Source organism: Chrysemys picta, chromosome 19 (genome assembly GCF_011386835.1).
Source record: "Chrysemys picta bellii isolate R12L10 chromosome 19, ASM1138683v2, whole genome shotgun sequence".
NCBI classification, from domain to species: domain Eukaryota; kingdom Metazoa; phylum Chordata; order Testudines; family Emydidae; genus Chrysemys; species Chrysemys picta.
This window is the reverse complement of record NC_088809.1, coordinates 17,459,946-17,481,441: the sequence shown is the minus strand read 5'-3', so window position 1 is coordinate 17,481,441 and position 21,496 is coordinate 17,459,946. Positions and strand designations below refer to the sequence as shown.

General features: G+C 42.0%; 1 protein-coding gene across 11 annotated transcripts in view; it reads right to left on the bottom strand.

Moving 5' to 3' along the window:
* CAMKK1 (calcium/calmodulin dependent protein kinase kinase 1) overlaps positions 1-21,496 on the bottom strand; it is a 192,604-nt gene that overhangs the window by 69,928 nt on the left and 101,180 nt on the right. For 9 of the 11 annotated variants that reach the window (XM_005284390.3, XM_005284395.3, XM_042857759.2 and 6 more), the window contains 5 exons: positions 19,861-19,908; positions 17,026-17,079; positions 5,497-5,548; positions 3,027-3,160; positions 1,184-1,220 (listed from right to left, as the gene is read on the bottom strand). In XM_005284390.3, the coding sequence (XP_005284447.2) occupies positions 1,184-1,220; positions 3,027-3,160; positions 5,497-5,548; positions 17,026-17,079; positions 19,861-19,908 (325 nt within the window). The remainder of the gene's footprint in view (positions 1-1,183; positions 1,221-3,026; positions 3,161-5,496; positions 5,549-17,025; positions 17,080-19,860; positions 19,909-21,496) is intronic. The other 2 variants (XM_065573276.1, XM_065573278.1) reach the window with 1 other exon arrangement.

Genomic DNA, 21,496 nt, shown 5'->3' with positions numbered 1-21,496 from the left:
CACTGCTGAGCTACTGCTCACAGAAGCTATTCCAGGGATTAAAGAGAGGGTGACACTGTTATGCAGGTGGTTATGCCCCTCATTTGCTCACCCATTCTCTGCTCAGACTCCAGTGGGTCTACTCATGTGAGTAACTGCTCTCCAGTATGAGTAAGGGGTTGACAAGCGGCCCCACTATTATTACTGCTATCACCATTACTGTAACCCAGCAGCACAACGTTTTTCCTCTTCTGCTTTTTGAATTGCACTTTGCACTGACTTTCATTCAACCAAAAGGAATCTAACACACACGCCCCTCCAGGAGACCGGGCCTCCAAAAAGCCACACAAGCTGGGCTCCCTGCTATACTTGTGTTTCCACCTCAACTGCCACATCTTTGATGTCTCTCGAAAAACAATGTGGGCTTCGGCTGAATCTGCTCTTGAAAGGGAAACTGTCCTTTCAAAGGAAAGCAGCTTCATTTGCTAGGCAGATCCCCCTTTCCAGGCAGCTTCAAAAGCCTCCTTTACTATTTCATGAGGCATATCCTTGTAGATACTGTGGCTGACTCTTCACAGGGGTGTTAGAGGAGACAGGACAGAAGGAAATTCCCTCCACTCCTTGTGGGCATGCATGAGGCAGACATGATCTCAGTCTTTGCATATCACACTAGACTCCCCAGAGAGAAGAGGAGCCATCCACTGCTCCCACCCTTTTACTCTGGCTGGATGAATTAGAGCCAGGCTGAGTGTGTGCGGGAAGCACAAACTATACCCGTTCAGTGTCAGTGGATGCAGCAGGTCTTGCTCTGTGCAGCTCTCCTAAAGTGCAAGGCCTCCTGAACCTAGGGGAGGGATAGCTCAGTGGTTTGAGCATTGGCCTGCTAAACCTAGGGTTGAGAGCTCAATCCTTAAGGAGGCCACTTAGGGATCTGGGGCAAAAATCTGTCTGGGGATTGGTCCTGCTTGAGCAGGGGGTTGGACTAGATGACCTCCTGAGGTCCCTTCCAACCCTGATATTCTATGATTCTATGACACTGGTGCAATGCCTTTCTGCATTCTCCCACCCCTTAGGAGACTTTAACGTTTCATAGGTACCAACTCTATCTCTGTTGTGGTCTGTGTAAGTCTCCTGGATATGTACATTAAACACCTCAGTGAGAATAAGCAAGTATGGCTCTATTAACATACAGGGAGATACATACCCATGTACAGATTGTCCTCTGCAGAATCATCCAGTACCTAAAATGGATATCACAGAAGCAAGGGAAGGGAAACAGAAAGGAAGACATCTTTAATCCAATAATACTCTATAATTATCCATATTTCATGTTGTGCTGGAGGGTGTTAAACTCACAGAGCACCTGGAATTGAAGTTTAATGGAGTAATATGCGATTTTTGACTTTAAATATACATCTATCTCCCCTGCCTTTATCTCGCAAGTGCGTGTGCACACCCACTTCTTACCAGTTTTTAGTAGGGATAGACTCAAGCATCCCTAAACCTGGGAAATTTAGCTACAGATCTGCACTTTGCAATCTGACCCGTCTCTGATGCTCTGCAGACTAGACTTAAAATAACAAGACTTGCACCCTTGAGCCATGTTAAGCACAACCACTGTACACACCAAGGGCCCAGCTCATGCATGGCATACAGTCACATAAGCCTGATTTTCAGACAAAGTATATGCAAGAAAGGCTGCTATGCATCTGTCTCCATGTAACCTACATGCAAAAATCTGGCTGGCCTTACAATCTAAGGAAAGGATATCACACTAGTATGCCAGGAAGTTTCTCAGTTTGGGTCCTGAACTCCTGGACTGTCGGCAGCTGGGAATATCACCCTGTCGCAATCTCCTCTGTCCACCTGCGCACATTGTTTACTAGCTCAGAAAGGAGTTGCATCCAGACCTCTCTAACTGCAGTGTGGGGCCACTGGAGGGGCAAGCATAGGTCTCACTGGGCATGTGCTGCAATGTCATGACACCAACAGAGCTAAGCTGTGGCCCTGCATAATTGTCATCACACTGGATTCAGGGTTCACCAAACTTTGCAGCTAAAACTTGACTTGAACCCAAATATCTCTGTGGATGCCCATCTTTTACACTGAGAAAGCACTGCTATTCACTGGTATATTTCCCTTCTTACCACATTGCCAGGATCAGAATGGGCTTACAGGAGTTGTTATGGGGTCAGAGATCCTATTCAAAGACTCCAGTGCTACAGAGCAACTGCTAGCAGTTAGAAACTCACTGCACTGAGGAGGTTTTTGAAGGACAGAGAGAAATTTTCTTTAGTTTACCCTGGGAAGATCTGGGGAATTAAAGAAAACAAATTCCATGCACTCCTCTGCCTACTAGAGACCGTGCATGCAAATTAAGATGCTATTTGCCCATGTCAGACAAATATTGATTAATAGGGCACTAAGGTCCATCACCACACAAGCACTCTCTCTCTCTTTCTCTCTCCCCGCCCCGCCCCCACTCCCGGCCACACAGACGCATAGGGCTTTTCTACATACAGCATTCCACAGGTTAACTTAAGGAATGATCATAAACTGATTTAGTTAAACTGGAGCAAAAGGCTGAGATGACACTAATTTTGATTTAAACTAGGCTTATTTTGGATAGCTTATGTTGATTAGCCACAGGTTTAAGCTAAACCAAAGTAAACTGGTCTTAGACTGAATAAAAGAATAACCACACAGGAGCCTACACTAGTTTAATTAAACCAGTGCAAGTTTGTGTGTAGGCACGGCTTAACTTTTCTTTCTCTCTCTCTAAAACACACAGTTGCTTAAGGATCTGCTATTTATAAACTTTGACCTTGATCAAGCAAGCCCTCCACATACACAGCCCCACTGTGTGGAGTGTGGGCAGAATCGGGTCCTTAATTCATAAAGATAGGCTGTGATTTTCAAAGCCACCTAGGGGATTTTACTTCCTGATCCCCATTAACTTAAAACAACCAAACTTGAATGTAACCATCCGCACAGTCTGACCTGAACAACAGCGCCCCTTCCCTCCCAACCCGCTTTGGCATACACACCTCAATCAGCTTCACAATGTTGATATGGTCCAGTTTCTTTAAGATGGCTATTTCTTGATAAACTCTATCCAGTGGTGCCATTGGTTTCAGCTGCCCACCAGAAGTTGCTTTGGATCCTCTAGGGGGAGGTCGACCTGCAACAGCAGCAACAAAAAGTTGTGCTTTACCCCTGCTTGGCAGCACACGATACAACACAGTGAATGGCTGTAGCGCATGGGGCTTTGAATGGGTGCAGGACCTAAAAACATACGACGGAGATGACACACTGACCTACTGAACGTTCTCCGCACGAGTCAATGCCCAACTTTTATTTTCTCGTATAAAGTCAACTTGAAATTTAGTGCCAGTGAAAAGAGTAAGACTGACTGCTCTGGGGATTGGAAATCAGTCAGCTGCAGAACAAGTACAACATGGGCACCAGTACTGCCCCATCAACATTCCTACAGTCTGCCCTGGAAGGACATCCAGCAGGTCCCAAGCTCCGCTGGGTCAACTCATCCCATTATCTTTCTAAGGCCAATGAATTGAGCTCTGTGTGCTTCAGTGTGTTTGGACCTTTCAGGTGAAGCCTTAAAACTAAAATTCTGTATGAACATTAAGGAGACCATGGGATGTTTTTATAGAATGATTTACCCTGTGTTACTAGCCACAATTTATCTGCCCCCAACTACTCTGATACATCTAGTTGATGCCTTCCACCCCAGAGATGGCTGCACTGTCTCTCATTTGTAAACAGATTTAGGATTGTTCAGGTTAAATGCACTATTCTATTATAATCATGATCCCATTGAAAAAAAATCATACCACAAGCTCTGATGCAGATAGGTAGTTAGGCAGAAGGCAATGCACATTCTGGTCTGGTTTTTCTATTGTTACAAAAAGCTCCAATTTCCATGTCCTGTTCTATTTCCAAAACAATTACAAAGACCTGGCAAGTGAAGCGATCCCCCAATAAACAGATTTAGGACCCAATCATGAGGCCTCTCACTAGCTTGAATGAATTATTCCATGAGTAATTGCCAAATTACTCAAAAGGAAAATTTGGTTCTTGAGGACAAAATTTCACAAGGGTACCTGGTGCTTTGCATTAGCCTTATGCACACAATGAGCCTGATCTTAGAAGGAGCTGAGTGCTCACAACTCCAACTATCTTCAATGGGAGGTGAGAGTGCTTAGCAGATGGTAGGATCAAGCCCAATGTTTTCAAAAGATTAAATTTAAAACATGTCATTTCACATGAAGGAATGAATAAAAGCTTAGTTTCCAGAAGGAGAAGACGAGCCAGGTAGGATATTGCTTGTATTGTTGTGTTAGACAAAAGGCCTCACTATAAGAAACTACTTGAGCTAGTGGAATGGACCAGCGGGCAAAGGACAAGCGGTTAGCCAGCAAGTTTTCCTCCTCAAGGTTTGATTCTTAGATGTTAGGGTGCCTGAATTACAGCAAGAGAAACCAACTAGAAAAACAGATAAACCCAACCTGCGTTACAACCCAGGTCAGTGTGCAGAATCCTTTTCCATTGACAAGGCCAGAGTTTCAAAAGTGCTCAGCACACCATGTGAAAATCTGGCCATCAGTGTCGCCACCGGAGCTGTCGCGTGCTGAGATCTAGTGAAAATCTGGCTCCAACTGTGGATACTGAGTACTTGACAATCTGGCCCCACGGCTAGCATTTTCAGAAGAGATCAGTATCCGCAGTTAGGGCCAGGTTTTCAAAAGCGCTCAGCGTGTTGGGTGCCACGTGCTTTTGAAAATCTGGCCCTAGGTGTCTTGCACAATCTTTGAGAGCCTGTCTGAGCCTTTAGACTCCACCTCCACATTCTGTGCTAGACCACTGTGGGACACCCAAGAAGGAGAGTTAACTTCCTGATGGCTGGGAAACAAGCAGGGGCGGCTTTGGATCACATCACAAATTCAAAATGGCTTCTCCTTACAGGTTGAGTATAAAGAACGAGGAGTACTTGTGGCACCTTAGAGACTAACAAATTTATTTGGGCATAAGCTTTCGTGGTCTAAAACCTACTTCATCGGATGCATGCAGTGGAAAATACAGTAGGAAGAGTAGATTGTTTTGTGTTTTGAGTATAGTGTCTTGTTTTTGTGCACGCAAAAGAGTGTGCTTGAAAGCTTATTCAGATAATTTGCTGAAAGATACTGTAGAGGCACAACAAGAAAAAGGGCTTCTATATGCTACACAAGTACAGAGGTCAGTGTTTTACCATCAGGGAGCAAGACTGTCTGGGGACAGAGGGCACCAAGGAGCAGTGAGGTGGGAAATTGTGTTTTGGATAATAGCTCATGCTTGTCCTTAATCCCTATTATAGATGATCCAGTATGTCTATCCTCACAAACCACCCAAGCAGCTTTGAAAGGAGGCCAGGTTCTTATGCCTTACTCCAGCAAAATTTCCAGGGGATAGCAGGTAAGGCCTGCAGGGCTTGTCTGTAACCTTTAAAAGCATGATACCTACGTGGAAATCCATACTGTTTCAGTAGCTTCTTTTTGGAGAGGACTTTCATAGCCTGAGGGAAGAAAAAACAGTGTTAAAACAGAGCAAAGCCATGATACTGGGAGTTACACTCACTGCTCAGTCCTTGCAGTGTTTGCTATATCTTTGCAATTCAGTTCAGCTACTGGTCTGGGACTCCAGTTTTCAGATCTTTATCCAAAGGAGAGAGAGCTTAATTAGTGACAGACACCTTCAAAATACTTAAGATCTAAGAAAGAATGAGTTATTTTCCTTTAGGTATATAAAAAGGCCAATTTTACCCATCTTTTTACAAAGCAAAATAAATCTGATTCACTTATCTTAATCAGATAAGTAAAAAGGGGGCCTGATTCTCAGTTACTCTGTGTGACACAGAGACCCCTTTGTAAACAGTGTCCTGCTCTTTGCAAACATCTCTCATCTCACACCCGAGAAACTCACTACAACACACATGCCGTGTAGGATAGCCATCCCTAAAAAGTAACATGTAAGGTAACTACAGAAAGCTCATAACTTGTCACAATTCATAATCACGGAGAGACATATGTACAGATGATATTTACAGAATAATGTATTTATATTGAAAGTTTGCTTTATGGATTAGGAATAGCACAGGCAGTATTCTCACAAGGCCATTTCTGCCCCCTTTACGCTACCAGAGTTTCATAAAGGGATCTTGGTGTAACTGAGAACCAGGCCCAAGAGCTCTAGGTTAGTTATTTCCAGGATGCCTGTCACTGTGGTATCACAGATTGAGGGGCACAGTGATCTGTGGGGTAGCATAGGAATTGCAGGGTACAATGGATAAGAGAACACAAAAGGAAGCATACATTTAAATAAGCTGGCCACTTGGTGACACTCTTCCATCCCTCTACATTCTCATATTCCAGTATCATACAGTTGTTTGGAACCAATATGTAGTTGATGTGAGATGGTGGACATGGAAGTAATTTTTCTGCCGTCCAAATGGCATTAGGCGTGATGGCAAAAGACAACTTAAATGTAATAAATCAAATCTCTGAGACTTCATAGGTACTACTGTGTTAAATAACCTTCTAGCAGCCACTCCAATGATCCCTGAAGACTTCACAGATAAATATTTCATGAGAAACCAGCTCATATGACAATTTGCTCAGGGAAATATTCTGCTCTAGTGAGGCTTTTTCAGAATGAGTAGTTTACTTCTATTAATCAAATTTCCATATCTGTAATCCACAGGGGAGTGACCTCACTGAAATGGGGCTCAATGGAAGGAGACTTCATTACATGTTACCTGATGCTAGTTATCTCTGCTGGTGAGGATACAGCTACCAACCAGAAACCCCATCCATCCTTCCAGTGTCTCTTATATAGTTTAAGGGCCAGATTAAAATCTCAGTTATATCAGTGGATAGCTGGACTAACTCCAATGAAATCTGAATTTATGCTGGTGTAACTGAGCAGAGACTCTGGCACTCAATCCCATTTTATAACTACAGAGGCACACATTGAAAATAGTAGTATCAGGAGATGGAGACTAGACAGTTCTAGTCCTTCACCTACACATTGCCATGTCTAAGCTTGGTTCCAACTGGTTGGCTGAATTATTCTGTAGTCTGTGTGAAATGAGTTTGTGATGTCCACAACCCAAAAACCACCTCCACAATCAGCACCTTGAAAGAAGGCCCAGGACAGGAGGGTTCTCAGTGTACTATAAACACACTTTTATTTCTCCCCCTGCACCCAAATTACAGTGACAAGCAAACTTCAGAAAATATTAATTTCTACTCACCAAAGAAATTCAAATACAGGATTACTCTTTCACTCAGATTCAGCCAGTAAACAGACCGTTACATTGTCCTGATCCCATCTCTAAAATTAGAGTCTTTTTCCCATTTGATGAGTAAAAATGAACTTTAAAATAAAAATTCACCAAGTTTTGCTAGTTCATTGGCAAAAACTGGTAAGCATCAACATTACTAAACTAATGGGGCCTTGCTTTCAGTTGATGCCACTAGGCACTGCCATGATACAAATAATTTATAAGAATCATGATCCCTACCCTACTCGGTCTAGAACTTGCAGGGAATGGAATGGCACAGAGGGAATGCCTGTTTTCAGCACTGTCCTATCTAGCTTAGGTATCTATATGGCCCCAGTACCATAATATCTGAGCACCTCACAACCCTCACACCTGTGAGGCAGGGAAATGCTATTATCCGTATTTTACTGTTGGGAAACTGAGGCACAGAGAGGCTAAGGGACACATTTTTAAATACATTTAGGCACCGCTTGGGATTCTCAAAAGCATCTATTGAAATCAATGAGTTTTAGGTGCCTAGATGCTTTTGAAGATTCCATTGGGCACCTAAATACCTTTAAAAATCCAGTCCTAAGTGACTTGCCCATGAGCACACGAAGTCTGTGGAGAGCAAGGAACTGAACCTGGATTTTCCAAGTCCTAGGGTAGTGTCCTAATCACTCTACCATCCTTCCTCCCTGTCATAGGATTAAGGGAGGAAGGATGCTAGTAAAACAGTGCTCTCACATTCAATGAGGGAAGCAAGTAGTAGTAACCCAGTCATCTCAACTGTTCATAACTCACCTGAAAGGAACTACATGGCAACTGTATGGATACTGTAATGTAGTTAAGGTTGTGTGATGCCTATGACAGTATTCGGACTTGCTTCCTATACTGCAGCTGCAGCTACGCCAGCTCTTTGTCTACTGGTGACTCCCCAACCCTTGGGAACTCCCCATCTGCAGAACTCTGGTAGTTTTCTAGCCCCCTTGTGCCATCAGAGCAGTGCAAAGAGGTTGGATCATAATACATCCCATTGTTTTCTAAATCAATATGTCGGATGAACAGCAAAGTTTCTTGCGGAACGAGCAGGAGTCATTTAATTACCACAAAGAATAGAGGCATGAATAAACAGTATTAAAGTCAAGTTTTCACTACAGTGAAAGCTGGAGAGGCAAATCACCACATTGCATCCTAGCTGTGCATAACAGCAGAGATACAATGGGGATTTAGCAAGTCTCTCTTCCTTCTAGGCTCAAGCAGAGCTGTCACCAAGGCAATGCATTCATGAAAGAACCAACCCATTTCCTCTCTCAAGCAAAACTAATTATCCAAACAGAGCCTTTCAGACACAGAATTCTCTCAGAACCTGGTTGTGGATTTTCCCTTAGTACTGACGAGTGCCTCAATAGCTTCTTCCGAAACAAATGGTGCCAGTAGTTTTCTCTATCTATGCCCCTGTGCCCAATTCCTGTCCCTTTCTGATTTCATGAAAACGTGGTTCGTGGCGTGTGTTCTTGGGAGGCAGCATGGGGATCATGTTACAATTTCTCTGATTAATGGAAAACTCTGTACAATATTTAAGCCTACTATTTTCTTCATAGCATTACTGCAGTCTGTGTATTGAGGAGCATAATCAAAAGGGCTAAACTACTTTAGGGGAATAACCCAACAAAAGAGGATCTTGGTATCTTTGAGATGAAAGATTAAAGATCAGGAGGAGTTCTGTAACTCAGAAGTTCTGATGATCTGATGCCGACTCTATAGCTCAGATCCTGCTTTCCGTAAAGTCAGTAACAAAATTTCCATTATTTCACACGGGGGCAATAAGCAGTGTTGCGCCTTGTAAGTGGACTTGCCATCTGCACATTGCAATGCATTGAGACAGCTGAGGACTTCAATTACTGTATACCCAAGCTCACTCCATGGAGGTTCAGCTGTATAGAAGCTACATTGGATTGATGTTTGTCCAGCACTTTGGATATGGAAAGTGATATACATTCAAAGCATTATTATCAATAATCTTATACCATTGTTGGATTAAATGTCCCATTGGGAATGCGGAAAAGTATCACTGTTTATTTCCAATAAGCCCCCCATCTATTCTTTACCCTTATCTGCCATGTTTCAGAATGACATCCCAATGAAAAGGGGCTACAAACCCTCTTTTGCTGAATAAGGGAAAGCCATTATTCCTGCATATCATGCTATTCAGATGCTGACCATAAATTTGTCATCACTAATCCCAAGCACTGTTTATCATATCATCATCTAAACAGTTTACATCCGATCACTCCATCCATCTTGGTCACTGAACAAGTTGCATGCGTAACGTGTGACTGAGTGATGGCATCTGTGTCTGAGGAACCTGAATTGCTTCTCATCCCTCCCTATTTTTTGGTGTGATTTTTAATGGAGGATTTATGGCTGCATCTGGAAAGCTTTCATGAAGAAACTCAATCTTTATCATCTCCATCAAGAAGCTGCAGGGAAAAAAATGGAATGGGATCATTTTTGTCCAGAATTGGAACAGCAATTGTCCTTCTCAATCACTTTGCGCTACAAGCTGTTTTAGAGATTGAGAACAGGAAAAATACATGGCCTGAGGCTTCTCAGACTCAAATTTCATCAGCAAAATTACTCCAAACTAGACTTCCACAGGGACATATGTTGTTTCTGCTTTGTATTTTTTGCCTTTTAAGGTGCTTGGCCTTTTTTTTTAATCACTGTTAAAGCATCTACTGCAAACTGTAACACTGAAATATTTACAGCTGTAAGGGTTTCTAGGCATAGTTTTACAAACTCTGGTGTAATGGCAGGTTATCAGCAGGGACTGAACTCGAACGGTAGAGGCCTGTGCTTTAGCAGGCTACGCCCAACAAAGTCAATGGGATTCTTTTCATTTTTCTATTTTTCTTTTAATAGAAGGTCAAAATCAGAAAAAAATAAAGTCCTGCTTGCATATGGGATGACCACGGATTTCTTATTAAAAGGGATATGCCTAATTTGAGGCCTGATCCAAAATCCATTAACATAATGAGTCTTTCTACTGACTTCCACAAGAACTGAGTCAGGCTATTGGTGCTTAAAAGTTCTGCAGTAATCAACACAGAATGCACACTGTCCCATACTTCAGCAACAATCATGTAAAGGATCGTATACTACGATTTTGCACTGTGCAGGATTTTGTAACATGAATAAAATACTGCATCTTAAAAATAAGTTTTGTCCTGTTTATAGGCATATACTGTTTTTTTGCACAATCATTCTCTGTTTCCTTTAAGCTAGGTGGCAACACTTCCTTGTACTGAAATAGAATGTGTGAGGTTCGGCTACATACCATATACAATTCCAGGCCACTTAAATGCTAATTTTCTCCAATTATTTGTTGTCACTTTTCAACATGAAGACAAAAAGAGAAATTGGCAATGTTGATTTTGGAAAAAAAAAAGAATAAAAAAGCCCCCTCTCCCAATTGCCATGATCAGAATTGCTCCTGGTAATTGTTGGTGCTACACATTTGCATTAGATCTCCCCTTCGGCTGCCTGACAACTCTTGTCAAAGTGTATTGTTGTAACATGGTTTTAGACAGCAGCGATAAGTGGAACAACATGCAATTTATCTCAGTATTAAAAACTGCATGTCAGTCAAACACACAGGGAAATGTGAGGAGCAATGCAACCATTAGCTAATTACACAATTCTCTATCATTTCTCTTAAGCTTTTAAAACAATCTGTCAAATTCCAAGGTATTTCAACGCCTCAGGAAACTGGAAGCCTCTCCATCACAATCTATAACACTGCAAAAAACTGACACTGATGCCCCCAGGATGAGCAGCCAACAAAATTCCAGAGTTTTACACAATAGGGAGAGTGAGGGGAATGCCCCCTGTATGGCTGCACCAGAAAAAAGAATGACGTGTGCAAGCAAATGAAAGCAGAGTAAAAACCTAGCATTATTACTCTTCTGCTGCTGCAATCTGCCCTTGTCATATGAAAATGTTGGGTCAATTGTGTAGCAGGCCCCTCCACCAGGGGTTGTAAAATAGCAGACATTCAATGCAGTCAGATATTTTTCTTTTTGCTATTGCCCGAGGCGTTGAAAAACCCAGGCCTCCCTCCCTGCCACTGTTTTGGTGCATCCTTTGTTTTGAGACTTTGTCGCAGGGATGAAATTTAATAGTGCAAAGTGTAAGGTTAGAGACTAACAATAAGAATTTTTGCTATAAGCTGGAAACTTATCAGTTGGAAGCTACAGTGGAGGAGAAAGACCGTCACCTGGGTGTACTGTTGGATCACAGGATGACTATGAGCCGTTAATGTGATGTGGCCGTGAAAAAGACTAAGGCAGTCCTAGGATGCAACAGGTGGGGTATTTCCAGTAGAGATAGGGAAGCGTTATTACCATTATACAAGACACTGGTGAGACCTCATCTGGAACCCTGTGTGCAGTTCTGGTCTCCCATGTTTAAGAAAGATGAATTCAACTTGGAACAGGTGCAGAGAAGGGCTACTAGGATGATCAGAGGAATGGAAAACCTACCTTATCAGAGGAGACTCAAAGAGCTTGGCTTGTTTAGCCCAACCAAAAGAAGGCTGAGGGGAGATCTGATCGCTCTCTATAAATACAATGGAGGGATAAATACCAGGGAGGGAGAGGAGTTATTTAAGTTAAGTGCCAATGTTGACACAAGAACAAACAGATATAAATTGGCCATCAACAAGTTTAGTCTTGAAATCAGATGAAGGTTTCTAACCATCAGAGGAGTGCAGTTCTGGAACAGCCTTTCAAGAGGAACAGTGGGGGGAAAAATAGTTCATGGAGATAGATCCATCGATGGCTATTAGCCAGGATGGACAGGGATGGTGTCCCTAGCTTCTGTTTGCCAGAAGCTGGGAATGGGCGACAGGGGATGGATCGCTTGGTGATTACCTGTTCTGTTCATTCCCTCTGGGGCACCTGGCATTGGCCACTGTAGGAAGACACGATACTGGGCTAGATGGATCTTCGGTCTGACCCAGTATGGCTGTTCTTATGTAAAAACCTAACTGGCTTCAAGGCTGAGCTTGATAAGTTTTTGGAAGGGATAGTATGATGAGACTGCCTACAATGGTAGACCGCCGTTGTGAGACTGCAAGTAGCAAATATGCCCTGTGATAGAACACTAGATGGGGAGGGCTCTGAATTACTACAGAGAATTCTTTTCTGGTTTCTGGCTGTTGGGTCTTGCCCAAATGCTCAGGGTCTAACTAATTGCCATTCCCCCCCTGGTCAGATTGGCAAAGACCCTGAGTTGGTTGGGTTTTTTGCCTTCCTCCCCAGCATGGGTCATTTGGAGGTTTAAATTAGTGTAAATGGTGGATTCTCTGTAACTTGAAGTCTTTAAATCATGATTTGAGGATTTCAGTAACTCAGTCAGAGGTTATGGGTCTATTACAGAAGTGGGTGGGAGAGGTTCTGTGGCCTGCAATGTGCAGGTGGTCAGACAGGATGATCATAATGGTCCCTTCTGGTCTTAAAGTCTATTGGGGATTTGGAGGGTGGATCATTGTGAACCTCTGCTCCTTCCTTGCACAAAGTCTGAGTAAATGGGTTTTGTGTATGAGGGTCTCTGCTGAGGTACCAGGGCTGAAATGGAATCTTCCTAGCAGTAGATGGCACACTCTGGCTGCAGTAGCCTCTGAAGGTTTGTCTAGTTTAGAAAAAGAAATTGAGATTAAGTGGCATTTAGCAAACATGTGTTCACTAACCCAGACCTTTCTAACCAACTAATGAAGACATAGGTTAGCACATTTTACCCTGAATTAGCTGTTCACCAGCTAAACCAACATAAAAGATGTTAACCTGCATCTAACACAAGTGCAATGATCACAGTACCAATAGGGTTAGCTAATCTCAACCTACATTTTACCTCTGTTCCTAATCTACACAACTCCCGCAAATTCCCTGAACCAGCCCTCTGTGTAGCACTGAGCACACTCACTAAATAAAGTCATGCCCAGGAAATAAAATTAAAATCCCTGCATTAATAAATCTGATATGTTCAGTGGTTTGCTTCCCTCCATGTTACAGAGGCATCCTCAGGTAGAAGTGGGAGGAGAGAATTCATAGAAATGACTGTATTAGCATGTCACTAGGTTCTGCATTTAGAACAATGTCTTGTGCAATATGCAATTTCCACCCAAATCAGCACGATAGGGCAGAGTTTGTTAGGAGGCCAGAGCAGAAAGAGGAACTCATGGGAACAGCAAACATTTCAATTAACGGGCTGAGTTGGTTAGAAAGTGAAAGGCATGGAAACAATGGCGATTCCATCCAGCTGGATAGATTCAGGGTGTCTTTTCCAGATATGCATCATTTCTTCCTTCTATCATTTCAATATATTTCCTATGCAGTCTCACACTAGCTGGAAATATGACCAGCTAGGATAATCTTGGATAATGATGTTAACAGTCATGCTAAAAAAGCTGTTAGCTCGGTAGCAGAACTGCAAGTCAGGAAGGAAAAATATCTGAGCAACAGGGTGGCTGTTTGTGAAAGTTCCTTCTTATTACCATGGGAATGAGGAACCAATTTGGAGAGCTTATTCCTCATTCCTGTGCCTAACACCGGGCCTGTACCCTACTTGTGCTGGGGGCTTGAGCAGTCCATAGGCCTTGACCTGCCTCTGAATGGGAACAAGTTTCACACACAGACTGTAGATCACTACAGTTATAGGGACAGTCAGACTTCCAGGTATCTCCTGGCTCTGGCACAGTCTAGTCTGTTTTATATAGGTTCTTATGTCATGCTCATCACTATAATATCGGAACACCTTCCAGAAGTGCAGTAAGCAATGTGACTAATATCAGTTGCAGTCTGCTATTTATGAACTCTCCAATTTGCCCCTTAAGGGGCAAATCCTCATTTCAGGGTGAAATTCACTCTTGTGCAGAAGGCCATCAGAGGCCTATGCACCACTTAAGTACTATGTAAGCTCTCAAAATTAGATTTAAGTGGGACTTAAGTGGTCTGCACAGCCAAAGTACTTGGGGTCCTACATGGAGAGAGATTGGTGGGGAAAAACCCCTTCTTCCCAGACGATGAGCAGTGGAGCTGTTCTGTGGCTGCTACTCTAGCCTTCAAGCTTCCCCCCACTCCATGGGGTGTGTGTTTCCCACATCACACTCAGACAAAGAGACTTCAGACCAGGAGGCCAGACTTGTCTGGAGTTGCTCTTTAGTTTAGTGCTTCAAATGTTGGCCAAGAAACTGAGTGTGGATCTTCAATTTCAAAGAGATAGGGAGGTGTTCAGATCCCAATCCTCACTAAAATTAGACTGGGGTTAGAATCATTAGAAGGGACTACAAGGGTCATCTAGTCTAACCCCCTGCCAAAATGCAGGATTTGTTGTCTCTAAACCATCCAAGACAGATGGTTATCCAGTCTTCTTTTGAAAACCTTCAGTGAAGAAGCTTCCACAACCTCCCAAGGCAGTCTGTTCCATTGTACTGCTCTTATAGATAGGAAGTTTTTCCTGAGATTTAATCTAAATCTGCTATGCTATAGTTTGAACCCATTGCCTCTTGTCCTGCCCTCTGTGGCAAAAGAGAACAGCTTTCCTCCATCTTTTTGTGGCAACCTTTCAAGTATCTGAATACCACTAATATATCCCCCCTTAATCTCCTCTTTTCCAACCTAAACATACACTGTTCCTTCAGCCTTTGCTTGTATGGCTTGCATTCTATCCCTTTGATCATCTTTGTCACTTGATTCTGGATCCTTTTGAGTTTCTCTACATACTTTCTATATATTGGTGACCAAAATTGGATACAGTACTCCAGCTGAGGCCTAACCAGCACTGAGTAGAGTGGAACTATCACTTCCCATGACTTACATGCTCTGCCTCTGTTGATGCAACCTAAAATTGCATTTGGTTTTTTTTGTAACAGCATGGCACTGCTGACTAACGTTGAGGTTGTGCTACACCACAACTCCCAGATCCTTCTCAGCAGTGCTGCTGCCAAGCCAGTTTTCCCCCATTCTGTATTTGTGCATTTGTTTTTTCTTCCCTAAGTATAGCACCTTATATTTGTCTTTCTTGAATTTCATTTTATTGTCTATAGCCTCATTCTTCAATTTATCAAGATCCCTCTGAATTTCAGCTCTATCTTCCATAATACTGGCAACACCCCCAGCTTTGTGTCATCTGCAAACTTCATCAGTATGCTCTCTATTCCTACATCCAGGTCACTAATACAGATGTTAAACAACACTGGAGCCAGAACATATCCCTGTGGAATTCCACTTGATAAGTCTCTCCAATCTGACATCATTCCATTAATAGTTATTCTTTGTTTGCAGTTATTTAACTAATTATATATCCACTTAATGGTACTTCTGTCAAGCCTGCATTTCTCCAGCTTACTTATCAGAATGTCATGTGTCGAAGAACAGGTATATTATGTCCACTGCATTCCCCCTACCCACCAAATCAGTTACCCTGTCAAAGGTTTGGGTCCAAAGAGGGCTCATGTTTGGATTTGGACTTCTCATCAGATTTCAGGACTACAAAATGGTAGAAATCGCTCAAGATCAGCTGTTCTCATGAGATTTCAGATCCATCCAAATAAAAAAAATTGACGGCTTTGTGGTTTTTGATCCAATCCAGAACAAAAAACACAAGGGTATGGGACTATGGAGTCAAATCGACCCCTCACTAGAAAATTTGGAAAGGGTTCAGATTAGAGATTCCAGGTTTACCCTATCTGTGGGTCTGAAGTGACAGGTATTGGACTTTTTTGATTTAACAGCTATTTAGAAGTAGAAGTCTTAAACCTATGGCCTCAATTCAGGAAAGGACTTAAGTATGTGCTTATATGTGTTCTGAACTAAGGAGGCATTTTTGATTCTCTATGCCCAAACCCTACAATTAGCTATACAATGGACTGATTGATTTTTACTTATTTGCAGGCCTTGCTACAGAGCCCATCACCATAATATCTTGATTTTTCCATTGTCTTCATTATAATAATACCTACCTGTTATACAGCAATTTTCATCTGTAGATCTCAAAGCACTTTACAATGATGTAAGCATCATTATCCCCAGTTTACCAATGGGGAAACTGAGGCTTGATGAGGGGAAGTGACTTGCTCAAGATCACACAGCAATCCAGTGGCAGAGTTCGGAATAGAATCCAGGTCTCGAGTCCCACCCCAGTGCTCTCTCCCCTAGGCAACACTCCCTACAGCTAAACATTGACTTGCTAATTGAATAGTATAACATGCAGTGCTGTCACAAAGAAACCACACAGTGCTGTGCTGGGTTGTATTGCTAGGGGTATCACATACAGGGCCCAACATTCAGTTACGAAATGTGCCTGTTCCTTCCAGGAAGATTTTTTAGAAGCACAGTAGATCTCTCATTTCAGGTGACCTCTTTCATATCTAGAAAATGTCAAGATAGCTCAGCAATAAGTTTACTTGCCTATTTCTGAAACATGTGTCCAACATCTCCACTCATTAGATAACACTTCACACTAGGTTTTGCTCACATTACACTGCTCTGCATCACACACACTGAAAAGTGTAGCCTCATGCCCCATCAGGCTGATTTTCTATTCACAGGCCACGTGGCTCAGAAGGATTTAAAAACAGAACAAAACAGGAGAGAGCTAGTTCTCTGGGATGTGAAAAAAGAATCAGAAATATCAACACCAGCCAGTAATACGGGGAAAGAGGCACTTACGTAATACTTGTCGTCACTCTCATTGTAGGCCAGTTTCACAACACCATAGGAGCCCTATAAATAAACACAAATTACACAGTCAGTTCGGCTGCCTTGCTTTGTTTGCCTGCTGCTCAAGGCTTATCATGTTTGGCCTTGCAGTGAAAAATAAGAAGTACACTCAACAGCCTCAAGCAAAAGCTTCACGTGATGTCATATTGTGTTATACAGTGCAGCTCCCTTCCCCCTATGAAACGCAACTCAGATGGACCAAGACATATATGGGGCAAAGGGAGTTTCTCTTCTCTTCATTGTTATGTTCAATGCCAGGGATAATGTCCTTCCTCTCCTGAAAGCTATTTCATTTGGGCAATAATGATGGCGCACAGAGCATTTCCTCAGGATTAATGACTGTCTGGAAGGAACTGCCTCAGGCCATTAACTCCAACCAGTTATTAATCCTCAGCAAATGCCCTGAGCCAAGGTTATATTTTTATTACAAGTTGAACATTGGGGAACATTTTCTTTTTAAAGTCTTTTTGTTTCTGTGTTAGTTTTTTATATTCCCTTCATACACCCCCTCACAACTGGAGGCCCCCACCATTTTCATAGAGGACTTTCCATGCGCTGGGAGTTTATAAGAAATTAACACTTTGTAGATCATATCTTCAGCTGATGTTAATTGGCACAGTTCTAATGAGTGTGTGTTGCCTGGTCAGTTGCAGTTTATGGAAAGGTCAGTACTAGAGCATGTGGAACATGACAGCTCCAGTAGGAGCTCAAAGTAAAACCACTGAAATGTCATCTAGTTTTCTGTCAACTCTATACATTTTACAAGACCAAGATATTAAACTATAACTAGATTCCTCCTCCAATAGTTGCCCATTAAATACATGTATAAGAACTACACTAAGGGTGTGATCCAACTCCCGCTGAAATTAGTAGGAGCATTTCCATTGACTTAAGAGTTGGAATGAGACCCTAAATCTCAAGAAGGGCTGGTGAGCAAAGCTTTGGGCCTGACCCAAAACCCACTGGAGTCAATGGAAGTCTTTCCATTGACTTTACTGGGCTATGGATCAGGCCCATTGTGAATTATTTAATGTGGCAGATTAGAAAGTAAAGGTGAAATTCACTCCTCTGTAGAAGGCCTGCACAAGCCCTCTCTACCACTTAAGTCCCACTAAAGCCACCAAAATAAGGTTTAAATGGGTCTTAAGGAGAGCATAGGGCTTGGTGGGCCCTCTGCACAAGACTGAGGGCTTGGACTGTGATACATTTATGCACCTTGAATAGTAACATACTCTTCATTGACCGTCATGGATCTAATGGAAGAGTAAGGTACTACACGAGGGGAGTAAGCGTATTGCAATGTGGCCCTAATTAAAGAAATACAATTTTTAAAAAAAATCAAGGAAAGGGCTTTGCTCATTCATTCTGATAGATGTAATTTAGCTTTAAATGGAGGTGAGGCCCAAACAGAATTCCCAGATCCAAACACCCTGGAAAAGTCTGGAGACAGATCTGAATTTGCAGCTGGTTCCTACCTCTATCATGTGCAAAGCCAAAGACTCAGGTCCAAACACCTTCAGAATTGCATCTCTCTGAACTTCCTGACCTGGACCAATCTCTATTTTAATTTTTTAGGGTAAACTTCCACTAATGAATGTGCTGTGGTAAACTGCATATGTGTCAAAGTCTTGGTGATATGAGAACTGCCTAGAGCGCTCTCTCAGATAAGAAGACAGGAGACCCCACGGAGAATATCTGTGAATGAGAATTGTCAAGTCTGGAGATAAGCATAATTGAGAATTAGCAAGAGTCTCCAATATTCTCTCCCTGATTCTGCTCTCTCCAGGTACTGTACCCGTACACAATTAATCTAGACAGGTACATTCAAAGCCTAGCAACAGAAATCACCCACTGCCCTTTCCCCCATTCCTGCATGCATATGAAGGACAAAAAGAAAGCAGCAACTGTGGTTTCTTGTCACAGAAAACAGGTGCTAAAACTTGGAAATGAGCCACACATATGTTTTGATATACACAGTAATTACTACCACCCCAGGGACTGGCTGCAGTGCAGAATCACAGCATGCTTATGAAACACCTACTCTACTACAACCTGGCGCTTGCTAATCTGGATGCTTTAACTGATCCACACAGTCAGTTTGTAAGTAAGAAGACATCTCTCTGAAGTGGTCAGAGTCTGTGAGCCCTAGAGAAGTTTGAGCTAATAACCTTTTTGGTGAAACTACCTGTGGAAGCAGGTGTAGTCACTTCAAAATGGAATACGTAGATCGCAATAGCAAGTACAGCCTTTAGGGAACTATCATTTACTGATCCATCTGCAGACACATGGCATGAGTCCAAATGTGCAGGTGTCTGAACTGTTCACCAATTCAGACCTTTAAATAACTTTCAGTGAATCTCTTCTGGAATCATTCTGAGACTTTTAAATACAGAATAGAATTAAATCAGCAATTTCTACATGGAAATAAGATTTAACCAGTCCTGACGGAGAACAAGTGCCTGCCTTTATCTTTCTTTTCTCATTGGTTGGATTAATTCATTAAAGGACCTTGGTGTTACATTTGGCAAGAAACACCCTGGAAGAGAGCCAGCTCAATACCGTCAGTTGGAAGGAAAATAAATGTAGATTTCAGAAAAAGTAGTTCAACACTGATCTTGAGCAAAACTTGATAAGACAAATAAGAGGGAAGAAAAGAAAGGCTGAATATAGTCTTGGACTATATCGGTCTTCAGGGCAGGGATCGTGTCTTCACGTGGGTGTGCATGTAGCACAATGGGGCTGCTGGGTGCTACTGTAATAGAAACTTTAATTACACTAACATACCTTGCCAATTTCACTTTGCAACTTGTATTGGTTTAATTGCACACAGTCCTGCAGATCAAAAAGAGAAAAAAATAGGCTATTAGTAAAAAGGAATTACTGTGAGCTTGAATCAGTACCAAGAGAAGAAAAAGTCCCGAAGACAGAAGCATTAAGGCTTATTTAAGCCATTATATGTTAAGTTATAGTTACCGCATTTTTATGACAATAGAACAAAGTAATTATGGGCTAGATTCTGAGCTCAGTTACACTGGCGTAAATCTGGAGTAACTCCACTCACTTCAATAATGTTATTGGTATAAATCAGAGCAGAATCTGGCCCTTTTATGTTTAAAATGTGGGAGGTTGTATCTAACCACTGCAGTTAACAAGGAATAGAATTCAAACATCCAGAATACACATTTTAAAAGAAACAAGCATTCAGGCAAACGCATTTAAAAGACTACCAAAAAGAATAACAAACTCTCAAACTGATCTGATATTTATTAGAATCAATTATCTGTAAACTGCATTAACCTCTATTTGTGAGTTATCAAGGAATGAAATTCCAGTAAGTTCAGATCACTGTAATTGTAATTAGGGTGGGGAAAAAAAGCCAGATGTGACAGAACCCCACCCAACTGAGTTCATTACAACCGTCAAGGCAGGAGTACAACATGCTGCCTTTGTGGGACCTTCAATTCCTCCTACAGATCTGCGTGCCCTGGGGAGCTCCATGGGGACCTGTACCGTTTTACGAGTCACGTGCTCCATCTAGGAAGCTAAAGGTGTTCTTTTAATGCTCCATTAAGGATAGGATGCAATTCACTGCAGACTTAAAACTGCTACTCTGAAAAGTAACTACGGTATATAACTATGGAACCTGCTTATCCATCAGATCTGCTCCTGGTTTGCATCACAGTCAGAGCTGAGATTTAAGTGACTACAATACGTTTGTGTCAGAGTGGTCTGAAAAATTAAAAATTAAATTTCACAAACAAAACAAATAAAAAATTCAAAGTGGTTTTCACTTTGCAGTTCAAATCAGACCCTATTTTTTTTTTTTTTAATGTTTGTTTTCTCTTCTGTTTTCACAATATTTGTTTTCATTTTTGTGTTTTTCTTCTTTTTTTTTCTCTCCCTCCTCCCTCCCAGGCCCCAACCCCAAAGTTTGGGGAAAAAATGTGTTTGAAAAATTTCAGCCAGCTGTAATTTATTTTCCATGCCTATTAACCCTTACTAATAAGGCAAAGAGGCACTGAGCAGGATTCTATTCTATTTTGTACAGCAGCAGATTTGTTGATCACATTCCAATTATTTATAAAGGCACTTCATTATATAAGATGATAATATCAGAGCTCATAAAAGTAGCTAGCTCTGTTGCAAGAAGCACACTAGCTATCCGTCTTTCTTTTATTGATGAATGTTAACTATATTCTTTTGTCCTGAAACACTACAAAAAAGACATGGGGCTGGTATGATATCTGTTACATCGGTGTAAATCCGAAGTAACTCCTCAACGTGGAATCTGAGCACCATGCAAAACAGTACACTAGATGAGACATGCCTCGTAGTGGGTCTCTCTTGATCCCTCTGAAAGAGCAGGGTTATTTTTGTCTGTTGTTGTGTGGGAAAGCTAAGTGGATGAAGTGAGCTCTAC